This window comes from Syngnathus leptorhynchus, chromosome 1, assembly GCF_054491065.1.
Source record: "Syngnathus leptorhynchus isolate UIUO chromosome 1, UIUO_Slep, whole genome shotgun sequence".
NCBI lineage: Eukaryota > Metazoa > Chordata > Actinopteri > Syngnathiformes > Syngnathidae > Syngnathus > Syngnathus leptorhynchus.
Genome location: NC_141195.1, coordinates 16,875,974 through 16,895,184, shown reverse-complemented (window position 1 = coordinate 16,895,184; position 19,211 = coordinate 16,875,974). Strand labels below are relative to the sequence as shown.

General features: G+C 40.5%; 2 protein-coding genes and 1 non-coding gene across 5 annotated transcripts; all 3 read right to left on the bottom strand.

Moving 5' to 3' along the window:
• Positions 1-5,218: 5,218 nt before the first annotated feature.
• abtb1 (ankyrin repeat and BTB (POZ) domain containing 1) lies at positions 5,219-10,850 on the bottom strand. Of its 2 annotated transcripts, XM_085926159.1 has the most exons (13): positions 10,619-10,850; positions 9,623-9,685; positions 9,494-9,549; positions 9,254-9,398; positions 8,833-8,992; positions 8,710-8,755; positions 8,132-8,248; positions 7,935-8,047; positions 7,674-7,772; positions 7,431-7,598; positions 7,048-7,248; positions 6,673-6,919; positions 5,219-6,303 (listed from the first exon to the last, which is right to left on the bottom strand). In XM_085926159.1, the coding sequence occupies exons 1-12, from the start codon at positions 10,672-10,674 to the stop codon at positions 6,713-6,715; spliced, it is 1,431 nt and encodes a 476-aa protein (XP_085782285.1). In that variant the 5' UTR covers positions 10,675-10,850; the 3' UTR covers positions 5,219-6,303; positions 6,673-6,712. The 2 variants fall into 2 exon arrangements, with proteins under 2 accessions (XP_085782285.1, XP_085782277.1); XM_085926151.1 differs by having other exon boundaries at positions 5,219-6,919.
• Positions 10,851-11,052: 202 nt separating this feature from the next.
• trnam-cau (transfer RNA methionine (anticodon CAU)) lies at positions 11,053-11,125 on the bottom strand. Its single transcript has one exon. It is a non-coding gene; the product is annotated as a tRNA-Met (tRNA).
• A 248-nt stretch (positions 11,126-11,373) lies between these two features.
• On the bottom strand, positions 11,374-18,848 carry LOC147062298 (N-chimaerin). 2 transcript variants are annotated; one of them, XM_085923116.1, is made up of 15 exons: positions 18,718-18,848; positions 18,326-18,423; positions 17,261-17,299; positions 17,092-17,147; positions 15,904-15,935; positions 15,718-15,831; positions 15,191-15,317; positions 14,936-15,097; positions 14,037-14,114; positions 13,883-13,967; positions 13,420-13,593; positions 13,261-13,338; positions 13,061-13,198; positions 12,882-12,987; positions 11,374-12,434 (listed from the first exon to the last, which is right to left on the bottom strand). In XM_085923116.1, exons 2-15 carry the CDS (start codon positions 18,342-18,344, stop codon positions 12,263-12,265), a joined length of 1,380 nt encoding a protein of 459 aa, XP_085779242.1. In that variant the 5' UTR covers positions 18,345-18,423; positions 18,718-18,848; the 3' UTR covers positions 11,374-12,262. The 2 variants fall into 2 exon arrangements, with proteins under 2 accessions (XP_085779242.1, XP_085779250.1); XM_085923124.1 differs by lacking the exon at positions 18,718-18,848 and adding an exon at positions 18,668-18,710.
• Positions 18,849-19,211: the final 363 nt, after the last annotated feature.

Genomic DNA, 19,211 nt, shown 5'->3' with positions numbered 1-19,211 from the left:
ATCGCATCCTGGGTTAAACTTACCAACAGCCAAGTCATCGTCTCCAATAGCAACCTCTACCACCCACTGCAGCCCCCCTACAAGGGGCCCATGGAAGGGCTAAAGGTTTCGTTGTGGACATTGAAGGTCAAGCAGAGCAGATCACAATAGACCGCCTCAAGCCTGCTCAGATGGACACTACCTTCTGTAGTCTTTGAACCCAGCATCTCTAAGTGCAGCCGTTTTAGACACTTATGCCGTCCTCCACAGCGTTGACCATTTTTCGAGACACTGTTTTTGATTACCTTTTTAATCATAGAATTTTTTTTAGGGTGAATTCTGGGGTCGCGGACTGTGTGGGTGGGCAGCAAAAGGGTTGGAGTGGAGGGAGTATGACACTTGTTAAATAAAAGTCATGATGACATTCAAAGAATTGAAGGGCAGTGGCTTGTTGCTTGCAATGTGAAGAGTTCCATTTTTATGTGAAGAGTAGAAGACATGTGACTTGCCTTTGTCTGATTTGTCATGGCCCCCACAAATGGATCACGACAACATGTAATAAAAAAAATAGCGTCAATTCAATAAAACATTTACACTTAAAATTCTGAAATGTTTCGATTGTAACTTTTGCGCTAATACTGTGTATCGAAATGATCTTTGTTTAAAGAACAGCAATTCTTGCTCATGCAACCAAACAAAAGGATGTAAATGAGTGAACAAATCACAGGGCAGTGCACATTGCTCACTGTGTGTGTGCTAATCGCAGAGTCATCCATGTGAAATAGATGGTGACACTCTGTGTGTGTGTGTGTGTGTGTGTGTGTGTGTGTGTGTGTGTGTGTGTGTGTGTGTGTGTGTGTGTGTGTGTGTGTGTGTGTGTGCTGCAGCTACACAACCAAATTACATACAATATAGTCATAGGTTATACTAAAAAAAGATCAAGCTGTGTAAGATTGGTCATCTTAAATCCTGGAAGGGGCCACATTTTTGAATCAGTTCTATCTTTGGAGCAAGCAAAACTGCTATTTTAAATCTCGACAAACTGTGCATAGGTGCAAAACGTGCTCTTAAAATGTCATTTTGGGAAATACATCTGTCGATGCACGTATGACAGTATGGTCCACTATCCTATAAAACGATCGATCACTGGAGCTAGAAAATGATTTGAGTGCTGTGTCTGTATTCTACAGTGCCTGGCAACATTTAGTAGCGCTTGCGCTAGCAGCTAGCATAGCTAACATTAGTTTCAACAAAATTTGTGAGCATTTGATATTACCTCTGCTGTCTGCACACCAGAACCACCGTTGAATCTTCCTGTTATACTATTAAAATTGAAAACTCTAGAAAAAAAAAATATTTTCACATTTTCTAATAGAATTACAGAAAAATCCCGTGTATGACACACTCGTGTACAATATCGACCTTCAAAAGTAAATTATTAACAGTCTCAATATATTAAAGATCAATTTTATGACTGTTTAACCTTTCAGTGAAAATAGGTTAGATGATCTACAAATCTAACACGCAGAAATGATTTAGCAAATGTTTGTGACAACATTTGACATTTCTTAATGGATCGTGCATGACTTGCGTAATTCCAAAGTCACCTTGGAAGGCCCCATCTTTGATTAACTGCTGAAGCAAATAAAAGGAAAACAGCATTTCAAAGCATTTACTTGCTTCAGTGTGTCACAATGCCAGCAAGAAAGTCTTTACAAATGCTTTCTGCTACCCAAAGGCAGGGAAACGGCAAAAAAATGCAAGTGTGGACTCTCACCATTTGGCGACAAAAACAAACCTTGAATATAAAGTAGCTGGAGCCCCAAGGGGGGGGGGGGAGAGAGAGAGAGAGAGAGAGAGAGAGAGAGAGAGAGAGAGAGAGAGAGAGAGAGAGAGAGAGAGAGAGAGAGAGAGAGAGAGAGAGAGAGAGAGAGAAAAACTCAAGTCAAGCCTCCAAGTGGAGTTGCATGCTGAGATTTCTTTCTTTTCATTTCTTTCTTTCTTTCTTTCTTTCTTTCTTTCTTTCTTTCTTTCTTTCTTTCTTTCTTTCTTTCTTTCTTTCTTTCTTTCTTTCTTTCACCACCTATCTCTGACAATAATTTGTGTTTAATGAAAGGCACAGCACTCAGTACATTTATTCTTGTGGCCTTTTCCTCTTGAGAAGTTGTCCTGTCCTGTCCTGTCCTGTCCCGTCCGATGTTCAAGTTCTGTGTGGAGTCAGAGCGGTCGGTCACGTGGTGGCAGTGTAATCCCTGCTCACGTGCACGCACTGATTGTTTGTGCCAGGTTCTCTGCAACTGACAACATTCACCTCAGGAAGAGCTTTATCTCACTCAAAACACACAAAACAACGATGGACAAATGAAGATGCGTGTTGGGAGATGTTTCCTGGAAGCGTAAAAAAAAAAAAATTCAAGCCGTTCTCTCAACTTCTAGATGTTGTTTGAGCTATGAAAATATATTCATGGCGAGGCGTTGAAAGCAATCCCGCCAACACACTGACGAGAAGATGTATTTTTGTTTTATCAAACTATCTTGCCACAATTGAGTCTTCCATAGTTCTCCATCTTTACAAATGTTTTCACGAATCATCTTCAAACATGTAACTTCTGTTCAGGTCAGTTATTTTATCTTGAGTATCAAATCAAAGAATTTCATTAGCAACAGAACAGAATGATTAAATGGCGGTTCTGGTGTGCGGGACTAACATCAAATCCTTGCAAATGGTGTTTAAAGATCAATTTTATTACTGATTAAGCATGTGGAGACGAATATGTGAGATGATCTACTTGTGGAAACATTTCTATGAACCATGTGAAAATGATTCAGTAGAAAAGTTTGCCACAACTTTTTTTTTTAATATGTAAATCATTTGTTTCTCGACAAACACTCAACATTGCGTGCATGAAAAATGAACATGTTCGGTAAGATTTAACCAACCGGAAGGAAGGGTAACGTTGTGTGCGTGTGTAATGCGGGAGAGCTTGTCGTCAAAGCCAACTAATATGGCCACTGCTCACTTGCTTGTCTGTGTTCGTCCTGCCAGCTAATACGTCTGTAAGACTTAATCCCATATTACTGTGGCTATGTTCAGTGTAAGCATCGGCCTGTCACACACTTCCAGGAGCTGCTTCCATGTAGACTAGGAAGATAAACGAAATTCCTGCTTGATAAGCTTGGATTTGAGTATCAAGAACCGTTGTTGGAGATGTCTTTTAAAAAAAAAAAAAAAAAAAAAATGCCCCATGGACTTTAGACATTTAAGATGTAATGTCAGTTCAGCTACGTCTATTTTAGAAAGTAAAGGAATGAAAGATTTGAAGTGACGCACTTTGCTCTTAGGAATGCCGTTAGCTTTGTTTATAAAAATGTTTAAGGGTAATGTGAGTGTGGGCATTACTTTGAACGGCAACACTGCCCAGCTCTTGTCATCACAAGACAATCCTATCAAGAGATCGTCTTGGCGGCTACCTTTTTCCAATGCGGTGCATGTGTGGTCTATACTGTGTCACTTCTTACGTAACCGCTGACCTGGACAACACAACATAACTCTAAATCTCTCTAATGAAACGTAAATACAGGACTTCCTGTGTTTCTTGTTGGCTGCATTCACAAAATAAAACATCCATACATTTCTCAAAGTGTTACTTTTCCTAATAAGGACATGTAATTGCAGATTGTAAAAAAATGGAGTGGAAGGTAGCTTTTCAGGTCAGTGTCTGGCTAAGTACGGGTTTACCACTCTCTCTTGAGTACTAATCCCCTGACGTACTAGGATTTTAGAAGAGACACATGCAGTGTTTACTTTGTGTACATCCTTTAGTCTGTACCCGTCTATTTACAGTATACAAGTCGTTAATGTGATGGTCACACGTTTTCTAGCGAGGCAGATGTTAGTCTAGGCTTAATATAAAATCCTACTCAAAATGAATCCAACTATTTATAATGTATGAGCAAAATAAGCAACAAAAATCAATATAAATCAATTAAAACAAGATGCAGCAAAAGTACACACAAATGTGTTCAGTAGAAAAAAGTGCAAAAAAAGTACTTGTATTACTCATTTACTTAAAGGGTGTGAAAATTGATGATTTGAATGTCTTCAAATGAAAAATAATCAAAAAGACCTGATAAACCTGAAATGATTGACCTTCTGTCTCTGATTGGTTGTTCTTCCTCCAGCGCAGTGGTTTCTTAAAAATCATATTAGAGGTGCAACATGGGGCCAGCAGAGACGATTTGACAAATATGACAAATACAAAATAAAGGTGAAATAAATACAATAAAAGGTTCCCACTTGCCATCTTATGACTTTTCTCATGTATTCCTTTTTGTAAATTGATGTGCACATTCATTATGCGTATGAACCCTCTTGAATGTTCGAAAGAATAAAAATAAAAAAAATGAGAGATTTTGAACGGTCTTGAAGTACAGCACCTTGGTGGTGGCAATTGTGCCCCTGAAGGAACACCACAGCCAATCAAATAGAAGAAAATCGAGACAGTTGAGCTGCATGACTATATTGCAGAAATGAGTGCAACCGCCGAGCTGCTCCACATGAATTTGTGACTGTGCACATTCATATATGCGAAGAGACAGATGCCACTGTGAAGCCTCTGTGAGTCACGCAGAGCCATGAGTCAAGTGCCAAGAGATTTTATCCCCTACTGCCCTCTTCAAATGAGTTTTTTTCTAGAAACACATGGAACTTGTCATTGCTAAATATTATTCAGGACAGTGGTGGACATGCAGTAGAATTTCACGTCTTAGCAGAGGGAGAAAGAAACATAGCAGTTTTTATGTACAATAGTTTCTTTAAAATGGAAAAACTTGACTTGTACTGTATATATAATTTTCATGCATTATTGTGTCGATTTGATTCAACTAGAACTATGTCATGCCGGAACTATTACGTACATTCACGGACATGACGCTCAATAAAGGACATATGTAATTAGTTATTCGATAAGACGGGTGCAAAGGGACAGTGTGGTAATCGGGCGGCGTGTATAGTGTCATAATACAGTAAATGAAAAGACCAGTCCGAGATGTTCGATCCAACTATATGAAGACAGTGAGGTGAGCAAAGTATACAATTACATAACGATGTGTGGAAGAGTCAAAGTACAACAAGCCCATAGTAAGAAATGAAACAGGGATATTGATCTCCGACCTATGATTAAAAACAACTGCGTTTGAGTAGCAACAATATAAAATGAAACACTTGAAGATTGTTGGGTAAGAACTAATTGTGCTGTTTATTCTAATACCATGAAGCTTGTTAGCATTCAAGAGACTGTCAGGGCTGGAGGGCAAACATTTTGTTCACAGATATTTTCAGTGGTACACTGTTAGAACAGCAAATTTATTCCGTCAACTGGCTATACGTTTACAAAACAAGATTCCATCCAAGCTTATTCCCACCACCCTGATAACTAATCTGAAAAGTAAGATACCATGTTATACAAAAGAAAATCTTGTAACTTTTTGAACGTATGATTCTAGATACGTTCTATAAGATCTCCATGAAGGATATTTGTGCAACAATGGTATTGTTGTTACCAAGAGAACTTCTTTTGACCACTCATCTTCAATGATCCACAGCTACCTAAAAGCTGAGAAATAGCGTCATCTCTTGGTACAGAGGTGAATTACTAGTCACTAAACTAAATGCGTTTGTCAACATGCAGTTGTAATGTTTTTTTTTTTTTTTGCCTAAACCAAGAACACATATTTGTCTGTTTTTAAACAAAAATAAAGGTGGATTCAATATCCACTTTTCTCTCTCTTGCACAACCTGCCAAATATATTTCACAACATACAACGTAAAAGGAGATATATTAAATCATATTCATTATGGAATTAGAATCTTAAAATATTAAAATATTTGAAATATAAAAAGTGGCAATGAAAGCAACTTGTAGTCTTGTTGCTTGGAGGCCGAATTAAAGTGGTCAGTCACATATGCAAAAACAGTCCCATGGATAAAAAAAAAAAAATAAGTCTTTTGGTGAGATGAACGATGAGACCTCCATACAGATAAATTGGGGGAAAACAAAAGCAATATTTGAAAGCAAAAAGTAAACAAACATGATGATGAGGCGCACCCTTTTGTAACTGTTGGGCTCAGAATGAAACAATCATTTTAAAATTCACGTGTCAATTGAAGTCGGCACACGCCTGCAACAACTTAGAACACCTCTGATTAAACCTCAAATCAAGTTCTAAAACATATATACTATGGAAAATAGTAAAGAAAACATGGAAAAGATTACCAAGAACTGGATGTCCCTCCAAAATTGATATAAAATGAAAACTGGAGAGCTGCAAAGAGAATGACAGCATTACAGAAGCCGCAAATTATTTTGTGCAAACCCTGGATGCTTAATCAATGTGACAACAATTTCCCAATTTTTTTTTCCTATGCCTGCGCTTTACATTCATTTTAAACTCAACCACATTTCCAATATTAAGGGATGCACACTTTCGCAAATTTTTATCCCACTCACCAAAAGATGTATCTTACGTTGTACAAGTTAAAGCACATATGTATGAAGACTTTTTAGATCCTCTGGCAAGATGTTATGTACGTATAATAATATATGTAATATTCTTACTAACCTTTACAACTAAAAATAGATTATGTACAATATTGTAACGGATAAATGAAGCCTACAAAAACAAAGGTTGTACCTCGGACAAAATTGCACCTTTCAAGATGTTGAAGAAGTCTTCAGCAGTCAATATCGATGCTAAATAGCAACTCTTCCAAGACCTCCAGCTTCTGATTGGCTTCCTCGATGGCACTGTACGTCTGCACGTTACTGACGATGTAGGAACGGATTTCGTCTATTAGGGGGACGGAGTCGGTCTCCTGTCGCTCCTCCAGCAAAGCTGCATCTTCTTTGACCATCTCAGCAAACTCCTCCTTTTCCACCAGCTGTGACAGACACGCACGATAAAAACCAACAAGAATATAATTGTGGGGATTTTTAGACGTGCTGATATATCTAATGCGTATTCATTTCAATTCCACTGCACTCGTATAAAATCTACAAAAACACCCACCCGCTCAATTATTTTGGCCATGAACTCTATGCATTGATCTTCCAATCGAGTGAGCCGGAAGAGCTTAGCCGTCTTCCACATGCATAGAACGTTGTCCTCGCATAGGTTCTTGGCGAGGGTCTTGCTGCACAGACGTTTCAAACCCGGCAGCAGGTACATGTCGGCCACGCACAGGATGTCAAACACGTTCTCTCGTGTCACCTGGATATCAGGAAGAACCAGTTGGTGGTCATACCAGATTGATGAACATTCAAGAAGCGCCGCGGGTTGTCCACAAGAATTTACGACTTCTAAAAGAACCAATTCATTGCAAGCAATATTCTCGATGTATGTCCGATAGCTTTGAGTTCACGCTCGCCAATAATAATATAAAAATGTCAAACCTGTGTGTCATCGCTGTATATGTAATACATAATATGAATGAAAATCTGATGAGAGATGTTGTGCAGAGTTATGGCCGGAGTGCTAGGCTGGGACTGGAGTTGCTCTCCCTCACAGAAGTGGTCCTCCAGCAAGGCTTTAAAATAATCACTCCGCCCACAGAAAAACGCCTGAAGAAATAGACACAAGCAATAAAACTCTCAGTTAGAGTCAAAGCACGGGGCTGGTTTGCAACAAAAACAAACCTTATGACACAAAAAATCGTAGCCATCGACTCTGAAGCAGACATCAGGATAGGTGGGAAGGTGGTCGACATTGTTGAAGGGAAGTACCCCGTATCCGACCTGAGGTGAAAGCAATGCCCAAATATGACCTTTTTTAACTTGCTTCTGAGCGATTAGCCTCAACATATGCTAATAAGAAAATAATCTGTTCTATATTTCTGTGCCTGGCCAGGATGCAGGCATTTAAAAAAAAAAAAAAAAAACCTCAAATGCAATTCTTACCCTGAGCTGAGGCGGCAGAGCACAGTCAGCCAACTGGGCCATGTCCTCCTGGAGTTGGCAGATATGAGGCTCCAGACTGAGGACCTTCACACAGATGCCCGGCTTGTTGGATACTTGAGAGCCAAAAAGAAATATAAGGAGATTATCTGTATCTGAAAACCAGATGAGTGCAGTCTAAGCATGACACGGCATCTTACCAAAGTCGTACACCTGTCGGCATTTAATCTGCAGCTCCTCAATCAAATCTGTCATTTTGCACTGCTTAGCAAGCCGTCTGCAGTCGTCCACGAGGCTTACGTCAATATCCATACGTCCTTTAATATCAAAGCACAAATTAACGATGGGTATGATAAGCAATCTGTGAGATTAGATGGATCATGTGGAATTGATTATTGATTTAATACGTTTTGAAGCAAATGAGGCAAATGAAAAACATGCTATCCGATCATGGCAATTCATTCGATGATTTTTCCAATAGCCAGTTTTATAAATTTACTCAAGTTTACCACAATTATAAATTATGGACTGTCACATTAGAGGATCATAATATTTACTTTATTCAGACACACTAGCAATAAAAACAGTTATGTCATTTTTGCACAAACCCTCTTTGAATTACAAAAATATTTACACCCAATTAGTAAGACTGAAAAAAAAGCAAACGAGACAGTTTTGGGATCGTTTTTCTCCATTAATCTCTTATCCAGTAAACATGGTTCACTATGAGGCAGTCAAACCTTCCTCTGGAGAATTAGTAGCTGCAAAATCTCCTCACCCGTATATAAATATTGCAGAATGGCTCCAAAAGCTGCAGGGTTGATCTGAAAGCAGGTACAAATTTGTCTTCTCATACCAGAAGCAGGCAAAATGTGCCAATGACACCATGGAATGGATTTACCAGAGGATGCTTGAGATGGATCAAGGTTTTGTCTTTCCATTTGGTGGCAAACATTTCGCTGAAGTACTCCGAGAGTGCACCGAGCACGCATCGATGAGCCGTGAACATTTGCCCGTGAACGAGGAACGTGATGTCACTGTGAAGTCCTTGTTCCAGCAACCTGAGGAGTGAGCAAATCTTAGGATGACATAGATGTAGCTTTTCTTTATGAGATGACATTAACTGATATGATTAGCCCCACAATCTTTTTTTTTTATAATACAAACTGATACTAACTTCTCTAAAATCTAATTGAATCTAACTATGGATGGGTGGATGGATTAAAAAAAAAAAAAAATCAAAATAAAATAAAAAACAACTATAAAGAAATATAGTTATAATATACACTATGAACTCAAACTACTTAAAGGTCGAAGCTTACAAGTGTAGGAAGTAGTTAAAATCATCCCGCTTCATGGCACGGACACTGACACACTTGTACTCTTTGAGCAGGCGTCGGATTGAGTCGTTCAGTGAGCCGTACAGGCACCGCTCGCCATCGAATGTGTTGGCCTCACACTTGGCACCTACATGGCAACAAAGAAAAAAGACCCATCTTTATGGAATGCTGTGTCACACGAGGAACATGACGGGACAGCACTTGCTCAAATACTACCCTTACCACTTGCCAGCAGGTACTGGACAAGCTCCTCGTGGCCACAGAGACAAGCATAATATCTAGCAGACAAGAGAGGTCATCTTAGAAATGGGAAATGATACTTTTTTGTGAACCACAAAGAACGGTACTTACAAGGGGCTGCTATCCCATTGATCTCTTATATTGAGGTCCACGTCTCGCTGTTCAACGAGGTATCTATAAGACACGAAATGAGTGGCTTAATTATAGTATTATGGATTCAGAACATATAGCTGTCAAAAACATCATAAGACCACTACAAAATGATCAGTTCCTCAAATTTGGCTATTTATATGTATGTTAGAATACAATTAACATTTTGATTTATTCCATGAACGATGGATAACATAACTCACATATTCCAAAAAGAAATGCAGTATTGTGTTATCATTTTGAGCCTTTATTTTTAGAAAAATAAAAATGGTCAAAACAACAGCTTTAAAGGGTTTTAGGTATCTTAACTCATTCAGTCTTCAACAAGAAGGTGTGGGAGAGGGGTTTCTGATACTGCCCTGTAAATTTCAAACTTAGAAAGCACTTTACTGATGCACGACCACCAATAGATGGCAGCAATGCACTATTATTATTATTATTTTATTATTTTTTTTATATGAGACGCAATCAGTTTGGGCGATCTGGCTGCATTTTGTTCAACCTAACTTTATTCTACTGCTGATTATAAAAGAACAGAAAAAGGTAGAATGAAAACTTTTTGGGGTGAAAAGAGAAAGTCTATTCTTTCTTTTGGTAGATTCAGTGTATCCAAAGAACAGTAATATCCTATGAGTCTTGAAGAGAAAAAAAAAAGCCTTAAACTATTCAGTGGTGGTGTTACCATCATTTAGTTTGAATTGTGTATATGTTTTACTCAATTTGTATCATAATGTTGCAGATTGCCAAACATGCTGTAGTATTATGACGCCAAAACACTCATGATCACTACTAACGCTGCAAAGTGAGCCAAGTGAGCTTCAGTTAACATCAAGCTCATTTTTGGCTAACGACAGAAACTATCGTTTAGTTTAGCAATAACTGGAGCTCAAAGCTCACACGGAATTTATTTTACGGTTCGATTGGGACAAAATGCGCTTGTACACATGTAATGGTTACCTGACTCTACAAATGTCGCCCTTTCTGCAACTACTAAATAAATCGTTGACGTCCATGATCGCCTCGGTGTTTTCGGTCCTCTGAAATGCATTGAGTCGGCCTGTCAAGTGGACAGGTAAGCGATCGGTGGGGAAGGGCTGAGAGTTTGTTCGCTCGGAATTTGAGGTGCTGTCAAGACGCTCGCTCGGTTGTTGACAACTGCTCGCTTGCTCAGTAATGTTTTGCTGGACGAAAGAAGTTCCGGAGTCTCGTGACGTGGTGGCGTTGCCTTCAAGGCATCGAGAAAGCCGGATAAAAGAAAACTCCCCTATCAAATATATTTGTACGCGTTGACTGCCCATAGAAATGTTTATTATTTTAGATTTTTATTTTAGATTTTCGGATTCCGGAAAAAAAGGATACGTCATTTGTCAAATTAAAACGAAAAAAAATACTGCCCCGTGTGAGGCTCGAACTCACGACCTTCAGATTATGAGACTGACGCGCTGCCTACTGCGCCAACGAGGCCTATATGCGACTGGAAAATATATGCTTTATAAGATAAAACATTTTGATACGACCGAGATTGAATTTCCGCTGTTACGTTGCCATGCCTGCGATTCTCCGCCGACGCATGACTTCCAGAGTACTTTCTTTCACGCAAGAAAGTACGAAAGCAGATTGCGTTTCTCTTCATTAGGTCAATGGAAAAATAAAATCAAGATACAGCTATGAGTACTGTAAAATAAACAACAAACTTCAAATCTGATGGGCATATGTAATAATTTAATTTCTCCATGCATACATACTATACAGAAAAAAGTTTACATCATCACAACAATGTAAAAAAAAAAATAGGATGCTGAAGAAGTGTCACAGATCACGGAAGGCTCATAAGGGGTTCATGGTTCAGCAGAGTGTGGTAGTGTTAGTACATGATGGAATCAAAAACAAAATAGATACAGGATATATATATTTTTTACATCACACAACAAACAAAACAACCGATTTGTTAGAAAATCCAGAAACATTATGGTACATCTCTACAATATCAGCCAGCCCAGCAGCCATGGGTGTTTTTTATTTATTTTTTTACCACCTTAAATTCTGATTTAACTTCATGAAAACATTCAAGTAAGATTTAATCATTGCTCCTTTTCCCCCGACAGAAATGGGGTCAGACTCATTTATACTGTATGTGCTATCGGAGAAGGCAGCACAAACCAAACTCATCTTGACTTCACTTGGCCCCTTTTTCAGATGGCACTACTGTAATTGAAAAAAATTAACATTGCAAACAAAATCCTTCATGTTACAGTCACTAGCGCTTTATGACATTAGTTATGCTCAGTTTTAGCAATATACAATCTGGTTTTCTGTCAAGGAAACTGAGTAATTACATGGTTGTTCTTGTGGTTGCCATGGAAGCCCTGCTGCCACATTTCTATTAATTCTGGCCCACGATGGCCAGCGCTCAGCTCATTGTAACAAAACTCAAACATGAAAAACAAGAACGCAAATACAGCATTGTTTTGACTGCACTGACACGAGTGGCTCAGTGATAGCATTTTCTCGATAACTGACAAAACAGGCAGTCAGGTGGGACCAGTTGCCCTGCATTGGTTAAATATCTTCTTGTCCGTTTTCTCTTCATTCCGCCTCTTCTCAGAACAACACATCTTCATTGGTGATGAGCATTTCGACCACCAGCCTTTGGTAGCGGATGTCATTGAGTGCCGTCATGGCATCCAAGTCAGGTGATCTCATCAATGTGGGTCCAAAGACGATTCCAAGGTTCTCACTGGACATGAGGTTGTCCTTTTCATATTGAGTCACCCTGAAGGAAGAGAAGGAAGCGCTCATGTTTTGGAAAAGGCCTTAAAATAAACAAGTGCTCATTTCATCCCCGTTTTCCCGTTTGGTTTGTTTGAGTTCAGTTTAGTACAGACATTTTTGTCTATTGCCAAAGTATCCCATAATATACAACCCAAACCATCTGACACTGCAACAACCGCTGAACCACTACTAGTGCAGACCTTTCGTGATGTTTGTAAACGATAGGTGCCAGGATACTTCCAGGTGGCAGAAAGTGATCGACTGAAAACAATAACAAAAACCTTTCCAAAATATTTCGAAAAATCCGTCAACAAAACAAAAATTCTCCATCAGAACCTGCGTACGAGGTGGATCAATTAAAGCGCATGTCTGAAGAGTTTTACAGAGAAGAACGCAAGTTGACTGTTCATGACGCTACCTAACAAAAATAGATGTGGCAGGTGCTTACCTTTTGAGGTGCGCCATGAGGTACCGCAATGACTCGCAGTGAGCCGGCGGCAGTAGCTTGAGAGCCTCGTGGAGGGATTCCAGCCGCTTTTCCGGGTCTGTGATCTCTGCAAGGGGCAAACGGAAGACCATCCATAAAGACGTGAAACAAGTCATTGTGTGAGACATCAGAGCGCCTACTCGCAGACTCGATGAAGCGTGGGTAGGCATCATATGTGATGAGGGGAATGGGTAGCTCTCTGAAGTAGAGCTTGAGCGCGCCGGTGATGATGTTGATGTCCTCATATACGCTCGATGAGATATCTGCCTTCTCGCCGTCTGTTGGATGCAATGTAGGGGATCATTACAGAGTAATGTACAAGTTTACGCCTGATTCTGACCTCTATCGAACGCCAGCTTGACGTCTTCAACCAGCTCGCTGAAGCCGGATATTCTATACAGACCCTCTGACTGGAGACCTAGGATACAGAGGACGGTTAAAAAAAGAAACCGTGAGCGGTGGCAGGCTCCACTTTTGTCAGCTCGCGACGTCGACCCACCTCGGGCTTCAATTTCTTGGATGCACATGTCGACCACCATGGGCCTTTTGGTGTTGTGCGCTTTGACCAGGGTGGTCAGGTCACAGCTGTACACCTTCTTGACGTGACGAAGGTCTGGCTGGCAGTCATTGGGCACAACCTTTGAGCACTGCTTGTGGACGTTCAACCCGCAGTCTGACACATAACAGGAGCGTATTTCGTTTTTTGTGCACGTGTGATTCAAACATAAATTACTTTTATTACTTCTATCATGACAGACTTGACTGACTTGGGATTTGAACTACACGGCTTGGCTCGTATTGCCTGTTTACATTTGAAAACCTATAGTCTATGTTCAAGATAAAGTTTTGTTTTTGTAAGTTGTTGTTTTTTTTGCTTGAAACTTGAAGATTAACACGAGTCGTAATTATGACGTGTACTTGCGTGACCTAATCCCACTCCTAATGTGCACTTCATGTCTTACCTGCACATTTGACACCTTGAGCAATGAGCCCCCACATGAAGTTGGCGCAGTACTCACACCAGTGAGGGCCACGAAATGTATGAACCTGTTGATGGTGGCAGAAGATGACTAAGACATCTCATCTCACGCAAGCTCTCACGCACACGAGTCTTACCTTAAAGTTGTGAACCTTCTCATATTTGGGCACCATGTCACTCTCCCGCAGCGTGGCTCGTCGCACCAGCGATGTGAGCTGTGAAATGGCCAAAGATTTTAGCGGCTGCCAGAAGGCGGAAGCGGGAGATGTTGGTTTGGACATAACCGGGCCTCGGTCGACCCGGGTCCCTTTCTTTATGATGGGGTCTAAGGAGCTGCCAGCAATTGGCAGATGAAGAACTGAGCCACCGCTGCCACCATCCAATCCAAGGGCAGCAGCAAACCAAGAACCCTTTTGACGTGCTCGTTTCTCATCTCGCCGGCCTGATTGCTTCTTACCTCTCCTGACAACATGAGCTTTGCTGTTTGGCATTATGAAATCTGTAGTATAAAACCGCGTTTAAGTCAAAAGAGACGTACAAAGAATCAGAAATAAGTTGTACAATCCAAAGAAAAGCTGGATCTGCAAGCAACTTGTATGGAGCCCCTACAGTCAGCCAGACAAAGTTGGCTGCTCAACAAAAGTGGGCCAAAGAATCAGAAAATGGGCCGAAGGATCTGCAAATAAATCCAAAAGGTCTTCTACATCCTTCAGATTAGACTGGCGTTACAGCTCTCGCTCTGCACACTCCAATCCACACGACTGAGAGGGAGCTAAAACGCCGCTACGCTGAGCAAGTGAGAGCGGGAGGGAGAGATGGATTGAGCAGGTCACATTTAGAGGAGAGTCAACCAATAAGAGCACCGTGATTCTTACAGTCACTAAATCCTCCAGCAAAACGGTCCTCGGAGAGAAAGTAGCGTTGCATGTTACATCACTGTTCAGCTTCATCTGTGACACTAAGTACATTGCATGTTATACAGTCAGGTGTCTTAGAAAAGTGGCAGCTAGAATCAATTCATGCTCATCGTCCTCACCCTCTCTTCAGTGTTGCGATCATCTTTGATGGGAGCCGGGCCATCGGGGGCCTCCATGCTGTGTGGCACGTGTTTCTTCAGTGTGGGTTCCTGGTTCAGTGTAGTGTAGCCCACATGCTCATAGATAGGGTTGATAGTCATTTTGGCGATGTACTCTGCTGCCTAAAAAAAAAAACAGTCACAGTTTTAAAAGGCTTCGAATGCTTTGGGCTGACAGAAGGACCGGTTCATGGAAAGTGGCCCCTGAGCGTTCACCTTGGTTTCAATGTAAAGTGTGATGAGGCCATCTGTGACCAGGTCATGGATGGACTCGAACCGCTTCTCTCCAACAAAGTGCTTCCCATCATGATAAAGACGAAAGTTTCTCGTCTGGCTCCCGAACCTGAATGGGGAAGAAGATCTTAGGCAAAGTCTGCCCTCTCTTGAATGACTTTTAATTAGCTCTGATCAAATAAAACCAAACTGTGACACACAAAAACGCCAAACTGGGACAACACTTTTTCTAGGCCTCAGTGGATGGACACTTTAAGATCATTAACCCCAAATCAAATTTTCATTCACAGAGTAGTATTTATGGAAGGTAATTATAACCACAGGGGAAACATGCAAGCGTAATGTGGGCAGGTGGAACACAGCTATGAATAGCTGATGCCGACCCAAAACACGAGTGGTGCTCCATTTTGGATGAAGCTCACTCAGATCCGTCACGACGACTCACATTCACCGACGGCACAAACAGTGACTTGCCGAATGACATACGCTTTTTACGGAAATGCTCCTACCTCAGCGCCAGTGTATATGTGCCCGGCTGCCTTTGACTCTCTCGAATGAGGTAGCTGCCTTCGGCCTGACTCAGAAGCTGGTCGGCTTCCTCTCTGGAAATCATCCCGTGATATCTGAAAACAGTAGGTCTGCTTGTCCACATCAAACAATTCTCACAAGACACGCCGATGAAATAAGCTACTTACTCTCTTCCATAGTATTTGGGTCGATTGTCCACCTGCAGGTGAAATACACATATTTGAAAACCATCAAAGGTTTTGCAATTCCAGAGAATTCCACCCACAGGCGATATGATTCGTGAGACGGTAACATTTTATTCTGGACCAGCATGTGAGTCGGCGTATATGTGTGGGAGCAACGAGGAGTGAATGAGTCAAACTAAGAGCTCAACAGAGCACAAAATATGACGTGAAAGCAACACATTAGCACGCTGGCAAATATTTTTATGGTGTTGATTGTACAAACGACTTGACAAGTCAATTTACAGCCTGTACTACTCAACAATGACATTTAGCGCCGCATGACGTCAGCTAGCTAATCTCGTACTTTTTGGCTCAAGCAGGAGGCAGAATCGTGCTCAGCGACGCATGAGTGTGCTGACTGGAATTAGTCATTCATCATCATCGATTCCAATTGTCTTGTATTTCTGAACGTGGAGCATTGGTAAGGAAAAGAAAACCAGTAGCAGAATATAGCCAAGCGAGAGTTTAAATGCGAACAACTTTTCAGCTCACACTACCAAAATGCAAGGAGAGCTGGGGATTACTCTAAGGCACAAGAAGAGGTCCATTATTTATTTACAAACAATGAACAGCATGTTGACCCTGCTGCTGTGGTGGGCCCAAAATCAGGACACGTTTCCACATTTTTGCATATGTTACCTTGCTGATCCAGAGGCGAGCACACCGAGCAGCAGGATTTTTAACTGGCTGGAAAAACTAACTAGTGAAGACCCAATCACTCTGAGCGGTTAAAAAAAGTGCGAGTGTTTTCGAAGGCAGCTAATGTTGCAATCTTGTCGAGGTTCGTTCAAGGTCGCCTAACGGTCTCCAGATGTTCTGCGCTGTATTGTACTTTTCGTGTGGCTAGGGAATTTTGAACTTGTTCCAAATCTCTTTGCGACAAGACAAAATTATGTGAACTGATGATGAGCGTTTGTTGAATGTTTTGCTAATATTTGCAACATTGAACGCACTTTGGCGAACTCTGATGCGACTACATGACATTCACTGCCTTTGAAAACACTCGCACTTGTTCTCCGCCCAGGGGTATAGTGGCTTAATGAGGAGCATTCAAGCATTGCTAAAAATAATAAGAATGACAAATATGTGTTCTAAATCCTTTTTGTCAACAGAGGGTAATCGGAACCTCACCTCACAAGTGCAGGTCAATCGACGTGGGTGTGGCGCTTCTTGCTGGAGCTGATACACTGCGGCAGAAAACACAAGCCGGACCTCAGTTTTGAAGCAACACACAGACATAATTAGATAAATGCTCAAAAGTACAAAACAATATCACCACAAATCATTAGTAAGTACTTACAGTAAGACTTCCATACCGGTGGCCTATATTCATCATGATCTGAGAAGACAAATAGAAAATGTTTGCTTGTTTTTTTTTTTTTTATTCAAAATTGATCATCTGGATTTAATAAATACATTTTAAGAACTTTTCAGATAAGTGGAGTGAATATGACAATTCCACAACAAATGGATTGCAAAAAACACACACACACTTAATTTATAACTTTTCTTCCCAACAAGAGGAACATTATGCAGACAAGGAAAAAAAAAAAATGGTGCGAGGCTGCGTAATGTTCCCTCGAGGCTACATTAGTGCCCATGTGTGCACCACAAATGATACAATTTCTTCATTCACGCCTTCTGTCTCTGGTAGGCTATTCTTGTCGAGGTGTGAATTAAAATAAAATTAGAGCCTTGAGATGGGGTAAGAGTGTGATATTTTTTATTGTATGTCTGGGTGTGTGTTTTATTTATTTATTTACTTCAAACTCATCTTTAAAGTCAAAGTCCGCTTTATTGTCAATTTCTTCACATGTTAAGACACACAAAGAGATCAAAATTACGTTTCCCACCGTCCCACGGTGACTAGACACAGTACACAACACTTACAATCAAATAGCACAAAAACATCAAACTATCGGTGTAACAAGGTTTGTATCAAAAGTAATACTATTAAAATATGTCTGGGGTTTTTACTGTCCTATACAAAGAACCCTGAAAAGAATTGGATCAAAACGTATGGCAATCAGAAGTAGTTTTTGATTCAAATCCTGCAGAATCAATCAAATTCCACCACTGAACCAGCAACAGTTCCAGTGTAACCGTAATAACAATCCGTTAACTACTAACAATTTGATTTATAACTGTACAATATTATGTCGATTTGACAGTTATATACTCGTAATAGGGACGTGTGTTCGAATCGCTAAGTCGAGGCCACTGGCTTCCTCCGAATTCAATGAACATGATGGGGAGACAACAAATAATGTATGAATTAACACAATTAACAATTAGCAATTAACACAAACGACAAGACATAATTAAAACACTCGGATTAGGCTATAATGGTAAATCATCATCTTACCAAAGACATTGAGGGCCATTGTGATTCTGTAATTAGATGACGATGATGGTGAACAATAGAAAAGAAAATCACGTCCAAATTCCGGGCCCCTCAAGACCCTGCAAGAAAAAGAAAAAATGGAATGGGTAACGACCAGAATATATGAATTGCAAAACACCCGGCCGACTAAACAACAAATAAAGCAGCTGCAGCTCAAGTTGAGCAATAAGCTAACATTAGCAGATTTATTCTTTCACTTGGCATGCAAAATCGCATCTCTCTGGAATGGGGGAAAAAAGCGAATTCCTTGGATAGTGTTGTGTTACACCAGGAGAATGCAGCTGTAAATTTGAAATAACGCACCGGGCGTCTCAACGTAACGGCTAGCTAATTAAACGAAGTAAAGTACTCACACACTAGCATCAATTCAACAATGTGGTCGCCATCTTGCTTGGTCACGTGAAGCTGTCTCGCCCTCTCCCGCTGTCTGTGGTAACTATGGCAACGGACCTTGACTATGGGCAGCAGAAAATTCGTATATCCCATAATGCATTGCGCCAGTTAATCAGTTGGGGCGCAAAGATAACATCATCACGGAGTGACATACATTTCACTATTAGTTTTGAAAAATACAAAATTACACATTATCATACAATGGATTCGTGTTCAATATTAAGGGAGAGCCTTTAGTAATTGCGCAACAGCAATTACGTGTTGGGAATTGTTTTTGTTTTTTTCATTTGACTAAAAAAGTAATTGGGGGAAAAAAAATACAAATCTCTATATAGCCAGTAGGAAGAATGAATGATTTATTGAGAGCACAGCCTTTGTTTTATTATAAAACATGGAGATTATATGACAGACTGCGTTTGTTGTCGCCTGCCATGCAGCGGACAGTATGTCATAC